Raw genomic sequence first — 16655 nt, 5'->3', positions numbered from 1 at the left:
GTCTGCTTCTGCCAGATACGTGCAGGGCAGGGCATCGCTCCCTCCAGGTGTCTATGAAACGTCGCATTCTCAGTGAGACCTCCTCTGGCCACCCTCTTTTAGGTCTGAAATCCACCCCCACGTATAGTCCTGATCCCCCTCACCAGACTGCTTTTTTTTCCAACGGTTTTCAAGACTTAACATGCCATATAACTTACTGTTATGTTTTTTTAATTTCATAAATAAATAAATAATGCTTATTGCTCTTTATCTCCTCCTGTGATGGCTAATTTTATATGTCAGCTTGGCTGGGCCACAGGGTGACCAGATAGTTGGTCAAATGTTAGCATAGATGTTTCTGTAAGGATGTTTTAGGATGAGATTAACGTTTAAATCAGTAGACTGCGTAAAGCACCCGAATGTGCGTGGGCCCCCGCTGATGAGCTGAGGGCTTGAGTAGAAGAGAAAGGCTGACCCTGCCCTGAGTTAGACAGAATTACTCCTGTCTGACTGCCCACAAACTGGGACATCAGCTTGTTTCTGCCTTTGAACTCAAACTGAACATCAGCTTTCCTGAATCTCAAGCCTGATGACCTTTGGGCTGAAACTATACCATCGGCTCCTCGGGTTTCTGGCTTGCCGACTTGCTCTGCAGACCTTGGGACTTGTCAGCCTCCAAAATCATGGGATCATGTGAACCAATTCTTCATAATAAACACGTGTGTGTGTGTGTGTGTGTGTGTATGAACATATGCATGTACAGATATACATCCTGTTGGTTCTTTTTCTTTGGAGAACCCCAACAAACACATTCCCCTTCCCACTCGAGGGAAGGAGGCAGGGCCTGCTGTATGCAGTGTGTGTTTATGGCTCAACCCCAGCACACTGAGCAGCCTTGGCACATAGATGACACTCAGTATATATTTGTTGAATAAATGAAGAAGCAAAGAGGTAAAGTAACTCTCTTCAGAGAAATAGTGATTACAGTTGTTTGCATTTTATTCCCTGGTCAAGTGCAACAAGCTTTATACCTAATAACTGAGCCAGAGATCAAAGAGCAGCCTTCCTGCACGTGCCTCACAGGCAGTAGTTCTGGACCTCCGTCATCTGACGCCAGCTCCTCACCTTCCCTGCACCCCCTTTCCCTCTGGGGCCGATCTGCAAGCACTGCTGACCCCCAAGTCCATGCGGCCTATGGCCAAGGGACCCTCACGCCAGGGAGAGCTGTGGGACTCCTCTGGACCTGGGAGCAGCCGGAGGCCCCCCCGTAGCCGTGGAGCAGCACGGGGAGCAGGAGGAGCTCGGGCCCCAGTGACGGAGGGCGGCTGCTGTCAGCCACAGGGCTGCTCCGCCAGGGGGACAGGGTGCTTCATGTCAGAGGCGTTGTTTCTAAGTCGTCCTGCGCTTCCAGCCCAAGGCTGATGTGGGAGAGAAGAGAGAGGAAACAGACGGGAAGAAGAGAAGAGATGGTAACTGCCCATCGTGGGAAGGGGTTCGAAGTGGCCACAGGGCAGCTGAGGAAAGATGGACGGAAGACACAGCAACAAAGCTAACAGCTCCGAGCGGAGGGCCTCCCAGGGGTTCTCAGAGCTCCTGAAGGCAACCTGTGTGTGTGTGTGCGCGTGTGTGTGTGTGTGTGTGTGTGGTGACGGAGAAGAGCCTTCTCCACCGCTGTCAGATGCCCTTCAGAGCGTCTCCATGGCAATGAGCCGGGATAATCGGGGAGGAAGGGGGCAAAGGAATCCACAGCAAGCAGCCCAGCGAACCTGTGTGAAACCCCGAAACTCCCCACAGACGTTCTGTTCACAGAATACCAGTTCCCTGAAGTACCGTGGGGACAGGTAAAAGTTCGTGGGCAAAAAAAGCTTGAGAAACGTAAGGTTTAACAAAGTCAAATATGTGTCTTTAGCTCCTCCTTCAGTATTCTGAGGTGAACCGTGGTTCACCCAGAGGGGATCCCACATGCAGAATTCCCCCGACTCCACTGACGGGAAACACCAGCGTGGAGCTGCTCACCGAGCCGGGGCCGGTGCTCTGGCGGGTGCGCGGGTGGAAGCCCTGCCCCTGCAGAAAGCAAACAGTGGCATCTCATAAAAACTGTGCTCACCTCCATGGAGAAGGACTTCTAACGAAGGGTGGTCGCAGTACCAGGATCCGCGGCTTGGTTCCCAAATAGTTCCCCTGCTCTACGGGGTGTTTCAGGACTCAGGAGTTGTTGAAATCCTTCAGATCCCCTGAGTTTGAAATGGAAAGTTTAGACATATGTCATCTCAGTAACTTTCTACGTAGATGAACCTCAAAGGCAAGGTCTGGCAATCCCTCTAGCGTGGATCCCTGGTCCAGGGAAGGACGGTGACCTGCACTCACAGCTGACTGGGCTGGGACCTCAGAAGGAAGCTGAGATTTATCATGAGAAAGTGGGTATGACCCCTGGGAGCCTATTAGCATGGGGTTTGGCAGACAGTCGACGCTCAACAAATAATGGTAGAAAAACACATTAATGGCAGTTCAGATTTTTTTTTTTTTTTTTGCATTTCAGAGAACTAATTTCTGATTGCAGTGTGTTGTGTTAGATTCTGTAAAGCTGGTGAATTGGAATGGTTCGGCAGTCTGCTCCAGTTTGTATCCCTGGAGATTGTTAGTGGCGCCCTTGCGTGTTTAAGCACGGCAAGATCTGCTGTTCAACTTTAATGTTGTGAATCCCATAAAGTACAATTATAGGTGATTCTAAAATTCATCGCTGTCAGAAGCCAGGTGGTACCTACCCAGATAGCGTAAGAACTGATCTCTCAAAGCTGAGCCTGTGAAGAGAAATACAATACACTGAAACCGTATCCAAGGGCAGGATGGCAGTCATCTCAGCCTCCCAGTCTGTTCTCTTATGCTCACTGTGGATAACCAGACTAGCAGTGTGGTTTTCAACCTGATTTTCTGTTGTAACTTCTCTCCGCCTCGATTTTGTGTGTCTTCATCATTTCCTTTATTGACCTACTGCTTTCTTCCTGGATCCCAAACAATCCAGCTAGTGCCATGTCCCTGCCCTGAGCCCAGCATTTCTGAGAAACCCATTTTTGTCCAGTCCAGTCAATCAGGAGACACTAGGGCTTCCTGTGCACCCAATGCTCATTGTTAGCCTGCACCCGTACATGAATGGAAAAGGTACTTTTTCTTTAACTGGACTATTACCTTTTTGCACTACCAAAGAAAAACTCTACCTATCAAAAAACTATAATGAAAACTATAAATTCTAGCCTGAGGGAGCAGTTCATGTCTGGGAGGTTTGTTTTTTGATTTTGTCTTCTGACCCCTGTTGTTGTAGCAAAATTCAGGGTAGGAGATATTACAAGGTCACAAAGTGGTGTGGGTCCCTCTGTAAACATTTAGATTTCCATTGAACTTGACTTTTCACATCACATGCCTACCCTTATGAGATGTAACAGACTTTGAGAGCTTAGAGAAAATTGTGGTCCACATATCATGTCAGTAAAACTGTATTCTTGCTCTGTCGAAACAATTGTAGGTTTTAGAGTGAGGGCTCCCCCAGATATTGCATCACTTAACTTGCAGTTACATCACGGAGATGTGATGTTCATTGTGGTGACTATAGATAATGATACTGAATAGCAAATTTGAAAGCTGCTGAGAGAGTAAATCTTAAAAGTTCTCACAGCAACAAAAAATTTTGTAACATGGTGACAAATGTTAATTAGACTCACTGTGGTGCTCATTTTGCAGTATAATCCAATCATTACATTGTACAACTGAAACTAATATGTTATATGTCAATTATACTGCCGTAAAAAAAAAGGCCCAATTTGCAACCACAAGTGCACTGTCTTCCTGCGATGAAAAAAAAACAGAACAGTTTGACATCGAGCTTTAGCGGCAGCTGTGAGGTCCAGCCAGGTAGCTCAGCATCCTGGCTCCAGACCTCCGCGGGCCTCGCTGTTCTTTAGCAAATGCAGTAAAGGGGTGCCATGGTGATGATCCTGGGCCCCGTGCAGTGGTAAATTATGTTTCATAGAATGGGTGCCTGTCATTGTTATTTTTCATGCTTTTCTGTATGTCTGAATTTGTTTTTTAAAAAAATATGCTGCCAAGTAGAGTGGTTTGCATTAAAAATTTAAGTAGGAGTGTATGCCTGTTAGAAGCTTCTCTCTTAGGTCTCAGGACAATGCAAAATTTTCCAAAGCAATTCATTCCCCAAGGGGATCAAGTCTCCATGGTTTTACTGTTTAAAAATGGTTTGTAAGGAATATAAGCAAAAGCTTTTGGGATTCTCAAGTATGTTTTTTAAGAGAGTTTAGCAACTCTAAACTCTAAAATAAGATATGGTGTGAAATGAAAATCCTATGAACATATAAAAACATTTTCCCAGGTATTTGTCATGATGCAATAAAATTACAGCTGCCATAATATCATGTACATTTGTGGTGCTCAATAGATTTTGTTTATTTGGGTTGACTCCAGTTTTGTGAATGTTCTGAATTTTCAAGGCCTTAAATGTATGAATGTTTCTGAAAGTGTTTCCATGAAGCATATTCTGAAACCTCCAGAATGTTCCTAGACAGTGGAAAAATTCAATATAAGAAGAAGATGAAGGGAACCAGCCTTGGGAAATATCTATAATTGCACCAAAGCAAGTTAACTCAAATCAACATTTCTGATAAAAAATATTTGCTCCTGATTTAAAATGGTGAAAACAATTGCTACATTTATTAGAATGTGCCAAATTCCCGTATTTTTAAAAGCAAATGCTATTCCTGATTTGGAAAGCTTTTCCCTGAGAAAATCTTACCTATTCTTCTTCATCTGAATCATTTATTCTGCTACTTTCTGAACATGTTTTTCCCAAAGCTACTTCCCAGGTGGCAAAGAAAGAGGCTTAACATTTTTTGACATATGTAAATATAATAGCACCTATGAGAAAATTTTTCTATGATTGAAGGTACAAAACTGATTAATATGTTTTAAAACTTTCCTCTTAATTACAAAAAACTGCATGCACATATCAGAAAATTTAGGATATATGGATACACCAATAAAATTAAATAAAAATTGTATGTTAACAATTTGATGTATATCCTTCCATATGTTTTTTGTGCTACAGTTCACACACGTGAGCATACATGCGCCCAAATGGACTCGACTGGTAAAACTGCGCAAACACACATAAGCCAAAGTAATGATGATGATATTTGGTAGCATGTTTGGCTAAGAAGTACTGTTTGATGAATTTTCTTAGACTCGTAAATGTAAGTGGGATCTGAATATTTAAAAGTCCAGTTTTTGCGTTCATGATGTCACATGCCTGAGTTATAATAGTAATGCCATTTATGTTTGTTTAAAACATCCTTTCTACAGTGACAGAGTTCTCACAGCACTTGCCAAGAACATACCGACAGGGGATTTTATCTGTGTGCTTGCCCGCCTCATTGAACTTTCAACTCTTAGGACCATTTTTTGTGATCTTAATAGCCATTATTTTTAAAGTAATTACCGGTAATTTTGAAGATATTGCTAATAATTCTATCTCCAAGGAAAAAAATCCACATTTAGTAGTACTTTTTTTATGTGGTGGAATTAAGAATGTTTATAGTTTACTTATGTTTCCCATCCATGTTTTCCAAAGTTTCCCAAAAAGCATATATTAATTTTATAATCAGAGAAAGAAATTAATTAAAAAGAAGTAATGATAAATTGGTCCATCTTCTCTCTGGTGTAGAACCACAGAAAAGCCCTGGATTCCAGAAATAGGCCTGTTTCATTTTCCTCAGTGACACTTCCTTGAGGTCAAACTCTCAGGGTTTGTTCCATCCCTTAAAACAGCATGAGTGGGAATTTGGTTTTCCTTTTTGGGTAAAGTTTCTACAAAGCTTGCTGATAAAGCTGTTTAATTTTACTTTCTGCAATACAATTATTTCTGGAGCTAAACTGAGATGGGGCTGATAATGGGTCTGTTCTTCAACTTTACAGCAGAAACTAGAGTCATAAAGACAGGAGTCCTGAAATGCTCTCCAGAGCACATCCCCTTCAGCTAAGGCGACCCTCGGAGGCATTAGCTAAAACTTGCATTTTGCTCATGCATTTCTTCCATTTTGGCCATTTTTCACCTTCTCTTAAAGCCACAGAAACCTGGAGAAAGGCTAGGAAGATTTGGCAGCTAATCTTCATAGGAGCCTTGAAAAATGATTTTCTTTCAGGGAAAGTAGGGAATGTTCTCTCAGAATAAAAGAAACCTGATTGATAAGTTCAAAAACATAATGTGAGTGAGGCCTTTGTAAAATGGGCTGATCTGAAGTTGTTACAAAGCACACCAGCTGCTAGATGCGGCTAAGGAACCACCAATGTCCCCCATTGAAAAACCCAGGACGCATCTTAAATCGATCTCCTTCTGTGGGTGGAGATCAACATCCATGTGTTAATCAACATCCATGCGGCTCAGCCCAAATTTGTTGTGTATGCCTAATACATGCTTAATACAGGCAGAGATCTCTAACAGGCCCCCCCATTTGCTTTTCATCCAGCATCCTCCATGGTTGGCCTTGATGGAAATCACACCATAACTGTAATGTTCTCTCTCTCTTTTTGATTCCAGCTGTGAAAGTTCAGGATGAACTGGAGAATGTAAGCTTAAAGTACAGGAGAAATCTCTTGGCACAGAATAAAAGCTGTACTGTTTATTAAGGTTGTGCAAATAGCCATTGTACTTAGCAGTCTCAGCATTGCTTTTTTTTTTTAGATGAAAATAATTCCTCCCGCAATTGCCAAACTAAGGCAAAAGGAAACTGTCTCAGTCTCTATGATGCTTTCATCAGATAACTGATATAAAATACCTTCTAGAATACTCTGTCTCCTCGGACTTTAGGATTTATTCTTGGGAAGTTAGAGATAAACAAAGATGGTCCTAATAAATCTATCTAGCATTGAAAGTACATAGTTTCTGGTTATTTTTTCTCTGGGGACAATTGGCCAGATATCACCAATAATTCAGATATTCTGGACTTTCTCAGAACTGTCATTGCATCAAGAATATTATGGCTTAACAAATTGTTGGAGAAGATTAGGGAGCTTTTTATTAGTTTTGCCAAAGTTAAAAGTCAGCTGCCTTCTGGGAAAACCTATAACATCCCTTTGATGAGGTATTGAATTTGGACTAAAAATCCCTTGAAGAGGGAAATGTTTCCCTTCTAAAGAGTGAAGTTCCAGGGAGAGCATTGAACCCTGGCTTTTGGCCCCTTTACAAACAGGCCTGGATGAGGTGAGCTCCAGGCAGGGGTTAGAGGGTCTGTGCTGGCTTTATCGCTGTCGACGGTTGGGGGGTGTTTGCTTGCATTTCCTGCACTGCCATTACACCCTTATTTTGGTTGGCTGGGGCTGCCAGAACAAAGCCCCACAGACTAGGGGGCTTAAACAGCAATGTATTTCCTCACAATTCTGGAGACTGGAATCAGAGAGCAAGGTGTGAGCAGGGCTGGTCTCTGATGCCTCCCTCCTGGGCTCCTAGTTGTCTGTGATTGTCCTTCACACATGCCTGTGTCCTGATCTCTTATAAGGACCCCAATCTATTGGATTAGGGCCCACCCGATGAGGTAATTATCTCCTTAAAGACCCTACCTGCAAACACCCTCACCTTCTGAAGTACCAGGGTTAGGACTTCAGCATTTGAGTTTGGGAAGGACACGGTTCAGCCCATAACAGCTCTTGACTCGGGGTCTGCACGGCACATCTGTGAGACCTCTTCTTTGTAATCGCCGGTGGGGTCGGGGGGTGAGAAAGCAGGACGGTGTTCACGAATTCACAGTAAGACCTGTCTGCCTTCTGCAGCAGCCTTGTGTGTTTTCCCTTCCTTCAATATGAGAAATTTTTAAAGTCCACCGAGAACTTTAAGAATGCTTTTTTTCCCTATAATTCCTTTTGTTTCCCCCAAGCAAAACAGGCCTCTGTCCATCTGCATATCTTACTTAGGTAATCTCTCCCTGTGTTTGCATGTAAGTGACAAGAAAAAACTGATTGGTGAATCTGGCTAATTGGAGACTTTTCACTGGCAAATGCCTTGGAGATGGTCTCCATTTGCTGAGCACCCACAGTGGACCAAGTGCAGACATGTGCTCCCATCTACTCCTAACAGCTCCACGAAGCGCACCCGTGTAGCAGGGCTATTTTGCAGACGAGATCATGGAATCATAGATTCCAGCTCCACTAACACTTGCTAGATGATCTTCTGTGCTCATTATGTAAAATGGGAGAATTGGATTACATCCACATTCTCAAACTCTTAGACTGAGATTCATAACAAGAAATACATTTCATTTTGCAGGCCAGCATGCACACACACAGGCATGCACTGCACAACTGAGACAAACACTCATGAACTACCCACCCTTACAACATGTGAATGCCATCAGATTCTTTGTAGTCTATTCCAGTTACTTTTGAAAATACCGGCTGTGACCTATTCAGTGCATCTTAAAAAGCTGTATTGACCCAACTTAGACTCCTGTAACCCTAAAATCCTGTTAGCCTGTGTGGATGTCTATTTGCAGTGTCTCTTATCTTAAATACAGTCATTTATTTGAAACAAATGAATATCACACATTATAGAGGACATTCTTTTTGCCTCCAGTCTGAGCTAATAGCAATAATAATAATAATAATTCGATTTATTGTGTACCTCCCATGTGCCAGAGGTTTCAAATGCTTATTTCCTGTGGCCTGCAGGCTGTGGGTATTCTCATCTCTGATTTATAAATGAGGAAACCAGGCTCAGATTAAATAATTTGCTCAAGGCCACATAAGGTAGTAAATAACACAGCTGAGATTTGAAGATCATTCTAATTCCAAAGCATCTGCACACATTTGTTTTAGGGGAAGACACGTAAAGGGGTCAAGGAGGACAAGTGAGGTCTGGAAGCTACTACAGAATGTAGCTGAAGGTGGTTTCTTCCCTAAAAGTTTGCTACCAGCAACGCTTGTCCTTTAGGGTGTTGAGCCACACTATAGCGGTGATGACAGTTTGCACCTGGGGAGCATTTCCAGCCTGGAGCCCACTCCAGGCCACCTCCAGGCCAGGTAAGTCAGCGTCTCTGGGGGTGAAGCCAGGGCTCTGGTTCTGAAAGCTCCCAGGTGATGTCAGCGTGCAGCCAAGGCTGGGAACCTGTGCTCTCAAGTCTTGGTTAAAGAAATTAAGGCGCTTTAAGAGGCTTTTCCATTTTACTCCCTGCCAACAAGCTTTAGTAAAATATTGCTGAAACTTCTTCAACTGCTTACAAAGCGGAAGTATAATTGCTGGTATTTCTTTAGAGCACAAAAATAAACAATCAGGTAACCTTGTAGCTGCTCTTCACAACCAGAGGAGGCAGAGAGAGCAGGACGGGGAGATGCTGCAGGCATCCGTCTCTGTGACTCTGTAACCCAGCCACCTAAGTTCGAACGTCTTTTTGCACATGACTGGAGCCATCAGCCCCTGAGCTAATCAGGAGTGAGAGGGACCAGCAGTCATCAGCCACATTGGTCAGAGTGCGTAAAAAGCCAGACTCGGCAAGGGCAACTATAAATATGATAAGCTGTCACATTTTCCTAAAAAGAGACTCAGTGAAAGATTTCCACTTCTTCACGTGGGTGATGGTGACTGTGGTGAAGCCAAGGACCCTCCCTCGCATCATTTTCCCCCATGAACAGAACATACGCTTTTACCGCCTTCTCACCGGCCCTGGCCTGTGTCATTCCAGCACGTGACCCACGGGATTTCACTGTGGTCCCTGCACGATTTCCGGAGGCAGGGACCGTACCACCCTGCTGGGTGCTTGCTTTCCATGTCCCAGGAGACTGTTAACAGCGTTAAAAACACGGGTCATGTTCACACCTCAGGGGATGACAGTGCAGCATTACCATCACCAAAAGCACCCTTTCGGTTCTGGAAGCCCTTGGCAAGCGGCGAGCCCTGAGGACCCCCGTTTGGGCCGGCGTGGGGAGACGCGTGGGCTTCCGGCCTCAGTAACAATGCCCGGTGTTCGCTCGCAGAATGACGCGGCTGCGCTTCTGAAGCCGATATCGGAGAAGATCCAGGAAATCCAAGCGTTCAGGGAGAGCAACCGGGGGAGCGCGATGTTCAACCACCTGTCGGCCGTCAGCGAAAGCATCCCGGCCCTGGGCTGGGTCGCAGTGGTGAGTCCGCAGGGGGCCCCGCTCCTGCCCCCCGGGCGGGTTTTCAGGACACTCGGCTACCTCCGGGCGTCTCCGCCCGCCGCACTGCAGGGACGTCCGCTTCAGGCCGGGGGCGGCTGCCTCTCACCCCGTCCGAAGTGCGGTGCTTTGGGTCCCGAGGTGTGGGAAGCGCTGCACCCGCCTGCACAGAGCAAAACTTGCCTCCACGGTTCACGTCTGCACCTCCGTTGCTTCGCGTCTTCTGTACGGCATTTTCTTTCTTATCCTCTTTTTTTTTTTTCCCTTCTATGCTCGGTTGATGGTCCCGTTCTCTCAGTCCCCCAAACCCGGTCCTTATGTCAAGGAGATGAACGACGCTGCCACCTTTTACACTAACAGGGTCTTAAAGGACTACAAACACAGGTATGTACCTTCTTTTACTGACCAAATTTTCAGTTGATCGCTTGCTAGCCAACTCTCCCAAAACTTGACATAGTACATGACTGATTCCTTTTCAAGACTAGTTTACTATAAATGTTAAGGAAAAATCTCATTTTTGCAAGTAAAGCGAAGAGGAAAGTGAAATCAGCTGTCCAGATAATGTGTTAGAAAGTCTACTTCAGTTTCCTGTAGTGAATAAACTCTCTCTCCCCCCTTGAATGCATGTCACTCTATTACATATTCCCACAATAACGGGAGAGCTCTGTGATGGCTCATGATGGACCAGCCCTACGTGGGCTCCAGACTTTTATATGGATCAAAATAGAGTTGGTGGGTGAGCAGAGAGAAGAAAGGAGGCATCGGGAAATGAGTGTGAGTGAAGAATGGAAATGAGAGCAGACAGCGCCCCAGGACATCAGGGAAGACCGATGGCATTAAGGAGAAATGCCACCGGGGTGGACAGAGAGACACCAACACGAGCAGCAGCCACTCAGAAGGCTGTTGGAGGTCCCAGAGGGGTCTGAGCAAAGGATTTTGCCTGGAGAACCATCTTAAAAGGACATTACATTCTACAGCACAAATACTAAATCCTATAGAGACCTACACTGGGGTTAGGATTGAAAATGGGACCAAATGAAGAGAAGCCAGAGCTGAATATCTAGGTAATGTCTCCAAACTACATAAGCAGTATGGGGAGATTTCTCACCCTTTGCTGATGTCATGGCTTGCCCTATAAACAGCTGGCTGAACGTGATGTGGCGGATGCCTAGTCACTCGGGGAAGGAAGGAAGCAAAAATAAGAGCAACAGAGTCCCACCTCCTGGAGGCTTGGCTCAAGCGGATCCCTCTCTGAGCCCGGAGGTGGCAGAACGGGGTTATCACGAGTCAGCAGATTGGTGGGGGGCTCCTGCGTCTCAGTCATGCACCCGGGCTGTTCATAGAAGGAATCTCGAGGACCCAAATCATCTGGATTATTGCCTCATTTCACCTCTTTAAATGACTAAAATAGTTTAAAAGTATGAGACAGAAGAAGAGGTTCATTTTAAGATAAGAAAAGAGGAAAATATTGTAATACAAACTTTCTACAGAATGTAGAAAAATTGCACAGAACATATAAATACCTACTATAGTCCCATTAACTAATATTACAGCCTCAAAATTTGCATAATGATTTAATTAGGTTATTTTGCACTTTAATAGACATTGAACAGATACAAAAGAAAATTTATAAAATGTATGGAAGATACAAAGAATCACAATAGCAAGAATGCCCATATAGCCACCACTCAGTTTAAGAAATATGTACCAATATTTTTTACTATTAAAAACAACCACACTCAGCAATTTGACTCCTAGGTATATTTCCAAAAGAAATGAAAACATAAGTCCGTACAAAAACTTGCACACAAATGTTCATGGCAGCATTATTTATAATAGCCAGAAAGTGGAAACAACTAGATGCCCATCAACTGGTAAACAGATAAATAAGAAGTATATCCATACAGTGGGGTATTATTCAGCCTTTTATAAAATGAAGCGTCAGAGCAGTGGTAACACAGACTAACCTTGAAAACATGCCGAGCCAGAGAAGCCAGACCACAGAAATCACCTACTGTGTGACCGCCTTTACACGAGATTCCAGAGTACGTGGACCCACAGAGACAGAAGGCAGATCAGCAGATTAGGAAGTTTGGGGGAAATGTGGAGTGACTTCTGTTAGGGATGACATTCCTTTTTGGGGTGACGAAAAAGTTTAAACATTGACTGTGGTGATGATCGCGCAACTCTCTTGAATTGTACACGCAAGACGGCTGGATTATGTGGGATGAACAAAGCAAAACCCAGCAACCGCCGCTCCCCTGCCCCATCAGAGGTCAGGCGTTCTAGGTCAGCCAAACGGGTCGTGCGGCTTGTAGGAGGCGCCCCTTCCCCCAGGTCTCTTCCTCCTGCCCCAGGAAACTTTCCTTAAAGCAATGCTCCTCAGTAACGGACTCTGTGCACCCAGAGAACTGGGGCTCGGGCACAGCCCCCGATGCAGCCACGTTGCTGCGGTGACCAGAGGAGTGTGTGGTATGAATGCAAAAAGGCATCGGACATGCAGGACGACCTGCTCCTCTCACACAGAAATAGCAGTTCAGGAAAGAATGAGTTTAACTTACAAAACCCGGACATCAAGTGGTGTCGGCATGAGCATAAGCCCATGGCAACTTCCACATCATAGACGACCTCTTGCGTCTTTTCTGCAGAGCACAGACACCCACCTGGGCCTCGCCGGGACACCGCCTGCACCTGCTAGGCCTCTGCTGTCCTGCATGTCCCCCTTGCAGGCCATGCTTAGTCTGACCTCAGTTCGTCAGCTCCTGTCCTCCGACAGGCCCTCCTTGAGGGCACGGGGCCGTGGGCATGAGTGATTCTCCCCCGGTGGTGACCAAGCCAAGAAGGTTGGGGTTTCCACTTTTTTGTACACATGCAAAGAGAGTCCAGTATTTTCCCCTTGGTGTCAACTGTTAAGTAGCAAATGCCCTTCCGGTGGCATGGAGGGTAACTCAGTTCAACTTAATGGGCCACCTGACGACTGTGCTGTGCGGGGGATGCAGCCAGTGCCCTGGGCTCATTTGCTCGAGTTGCAGAAGCAGGCCAGACGGGCCCAAGCCGCGGCCGAGCGCCCAGGGCTGGTAACCCGACAGAAGCAGAGTACCCCACATCGCCCTCAGCGCCCACTTCTGGGTGCGCCCGGCCGGCTGGGCCTCTCCTCCGAGAGCCCAGAAAGGGCTGCCGCACGTTGCAGCTCCTTGCGGCTCACTGCTGCCTGCAGACAGGCGCGTGGGCAGAGGAGCGGACAGGCAGCCTTCCTTGTGGTTAAGGGAAGGGCTGAGGGCAGGGAGCTCTGCATCTGCGCAGCCCTTACGACTGCCTCGACGAGTTGTTTGGTTCTTTTGCCATAAATGAATAGAGCAAGTTAATTATTTTGGCATAGAGGTGTGAGCTCACTGAGTCATAATCACGAAAAGTCACATGCACCTCCTGCCGCGTCCTCCAGGAGGAATGCAACCCGAGGATGGACTTGCAGTGCGTACTTGGGTCCTGCTGTTTGTCTTCTCTTTGAGACTGATTTCAGGTCAAAAGGCACCATACTCCGTACTATGAGTTTTGCTAGAATTTTCTTCAAGGCAAAATCATACTGTAATAGTTAAAAGAAAAATGAATTTGCCAATACAGGTTTAGACTATTTCAGTTAAACCTTTGACAGGTTTACACAATCTGTTAATACTATCCGGCCCTTCCACAAGCCAAAATGGCATAAAGCGAAGAAGTAACTACCATTAATTCATAAGGAAAACTTTTTGAGTGTTCCCAGACCCCAAAGACAACCTCTCGTAGGCTTTTCTGATACCTTAGGACACATCTTGCTGAGGGACATACAAAACAAACCGAGGTGAAGCCCGGGTGCTCAGACACAGAGCTGTGACGTCGCATGCTGAGCGGCTGAGGGGGTTCACAGGGAGGCATCTGGGCTGGGCGGGGTGCTGTCGCTGCTGCCCCCATTAAGCGCTCGCTGAAAAAACAGGCCCTGAATGCCACTCTCACTTTTCCCCTCTTCTCGTGAAAGGAAAAATCCTCTTCAAATTTCTTTCAGTTACCAGAAACAGGCACAAATGTAGGTCTTTCATGAAAGCAGAGTAGCATAACACAAACTTTCAAGAATTGGGGGATACCTGTAGTAGAAAGTATAGGGAATGTGCATGCTGCTATTTCTGTGTCTGTACATACACACATGCACATGTATGTATTAAATGACCATACATAGGAGTGTGTGTACATGTACACTGAAATGATTTTAATGCTCTAATAATAACTGCTGTATTGTATACTGCTTCCTATGTGCGAGGCACTCTGCCTACAAAGAGACCCCCGCAAAATCCCGTAGGGAAAGAAAACTGATGTGAGGCCCTTAGAAGCTACACTCAGCCTTTTGGATTTTGACTGTGAGAGTGAAAGAAGGTGACAATGAGATATTCATAGATTCATATAATGTAAATCTAAAATTTAGAACAAAAAATCACATTCATGTTTTTCCTCTCCGAGGGGTGGGTGATCATGACTTCAGTTCCCATTTCACTTTCCCTACATGGCGGGACTCAACACAGAGGGCATCCCCACATGCTGGCGTCCTTGCAGCTTTTTAAGGAAAACAAATAAAATATGTCCAGAGTCAAGTCATTGTTGGTAAGAGCCTGGCTAAAGGAGATTTCCCTCCGTGATGGTCTTCAGATTAATGGCCAGGTTCATGCTTACATTTTTGTTAGCTGAGATTTCATCATTTTGTCATTAACCACTATTTCAAGCAAAGCGGGCAAAAAAAAGTGGGGGTGGAAATTATCCAGAGGAAATGCAGCTGTTTTTGTCTATCTTTACCTTTAATACACCTAACAGTTTCTCACTCCTGTATGTGAATCCTGTTGTAAAAGGTAAGCATTTTACTACCTCTTGGTTCAGTAAAATTGGTATAAAATACTGGTCCCGCCCTGCCTGGCTCACACTGTTGTTTGAGTATCAAAGAGGTAATTTAAGTGAACGTCCTTTGTCAGTATGGAGCGTTAACTATTTGTAGGAACTCTTTTTTCTTCTTATGCCAACTTCCTTACCAGTCCAAAATTCTCAATTTGATTACTCTTGCAATCAAATAATTCAACCAAACTATTAGAAAACCAATCAGATTTTTGTCTTTTTAATACCATTCCTCCATCCTGAAAGCACATTGTTTTTCATTTTGCAGCAGAGGTGGGGCGGAAAGAAATGGGTCCCCCTCCACATCCTCTCCCCATCAGAGAGGACCCGAGAACACACGGCCCGAACTGGCTGGCTCCACGGGCCCCCTCCAGGGTCCGCTCTGCTCTCGGCGCTCAGCTCCCCTCGGGACAGACCTGGGCCACCATCCTTTCGAGGTTCTTTTCAGAATTAGTTCATGGTGACTGAACTAGAAGAAAGCCACTCCAGGGTGGTCTGTGACCTTAGTTATGGCTTCCACGTGCCCCCAGTCTTTCCTAGATTTTATTTTGGATCCTAACTCCACTCTCTTCCGCTCTCTTTTACAACAAAGTGATTCACGCCATGTGGATTGGGTGAAGTCATATTTGGACATTTGGAGCGAGCTTCAAGCCTACATCAAGGAACACCACACCACAGGCCTTACTTGGAGCACCACGGTAAGTACCGAGCCGTCTTCCACCAGGCGACACACGTCAGAAAAATACTCATCTTCCATAGCCTAGTAATCTCATACTTAAGAATTTACCTCCAAGAAGGAATAAGGTAAAATATACATGTAAAAACTCTTTATGAAAATGCCATTTCTCATAAGAAAATCTGGAAACAGCCTACATGGCATACAAAAAAAATGGTTAAATTGTCTGTTATAAGAACTCAATGACCCATTGTACGGCCATTGAAAATAATATATATAATGGTTACTAGGAAATGACTTACCAGTCCGTGTTGTGATAGAGTGTAAAAGTTTATGAGTACAAAGATGGTGTATATATCAAGGCTGTGTAATCATAATGGAAGGAAATTGAGAAGTTTGAAAACGAGATAGAATTATAAATAATATGTCTTGTTAAGTGCTTTATGTTTCTCTTTTGGTGTTTTAGAGTATATTGAATAATGTTTTTGAATACCTGGGTAACCGTACTGCTTTGGCCTGTGTCTGTTCTAATTCCCACAGATGTTGATCTGACCTTTGCCTTCTTCCTCCTTGTCACCCCTATTTCTCACGTTCCCCTGTGCCCCAGCACTACCAGGCTACTTGCAGAATCCTGCACACATGCAATGCTTACATCAAACCAAAATCAGACTGTTGTTGTTTTGAAATGTGCAAATCTCCTGCGGGTTAGGCTTTATTACATTGTCCTGAACCTATGCCGCGCTGTCCGACCTGAGTTCCCCGGGGAGGCCCTCCGCCCTCTTCCCCAGGACTCAGCCCCAGTGTCACCTCTTGAGGAAACCTCCCCCGACCTCCACTGGCTCCCTGTCCCGAACGGGTGGCTCCTTTGCGGTTCCTTCCTGTCTTGAGTGTCTCCCAGTCATAG

General features: G+C 45.2%; 1 protein-coding gene across 3 annotated transcripts in view; it reads left to right on the top strand.

Moving 5' to 3' along the window:
- The window catches only part of CAP2 (cyclase associated actin cytoskeleton regulatory protein 2), a 118294-nt gene that overhangs the window by 74557 nt on the left and 27082 nt on the right, over window positions 1-16655 (top strand). For all 3 annotated transcript variants that reach the window (XM_036911698.2, XM_036911696.2, XM_036911697.2), the window contains 3 exons: window positions 10003-10146; window positions 10463-10548; window positions 15668-15773. In XM_036911698.2, the coding sequence (XP_036767593.2) occupies window positions 10003-10146; window positions 10463-10548; window positions 15668-15773 (336 nt within the window). The remainder of the gene's footprint in view (window positions 1-10002; window positions 10147-10462; window positions 10549-15667; window positions 15774-16655) is intronic.

The sequence above is a fragment of the Manis pentadactyla genome, chromosome 16, assembly GCF_030020395.1.
Source record: "Manis pentadactyla isolate mManPen7 chromosome 16, mManPen7.hap1, whole genome shotgun sequence".
Taxonomy (NCBI): Eukaryota; Metazoa; Chordata; class Mammalia; order Pholidota; family Manidae; genus Manis; species Manis pentadactyla.
The sequence above is the reverse complement of the archived record's forward strand: the minus strand, read 5'-3'. Positions and strand labels throughout refer to the sequence as shown.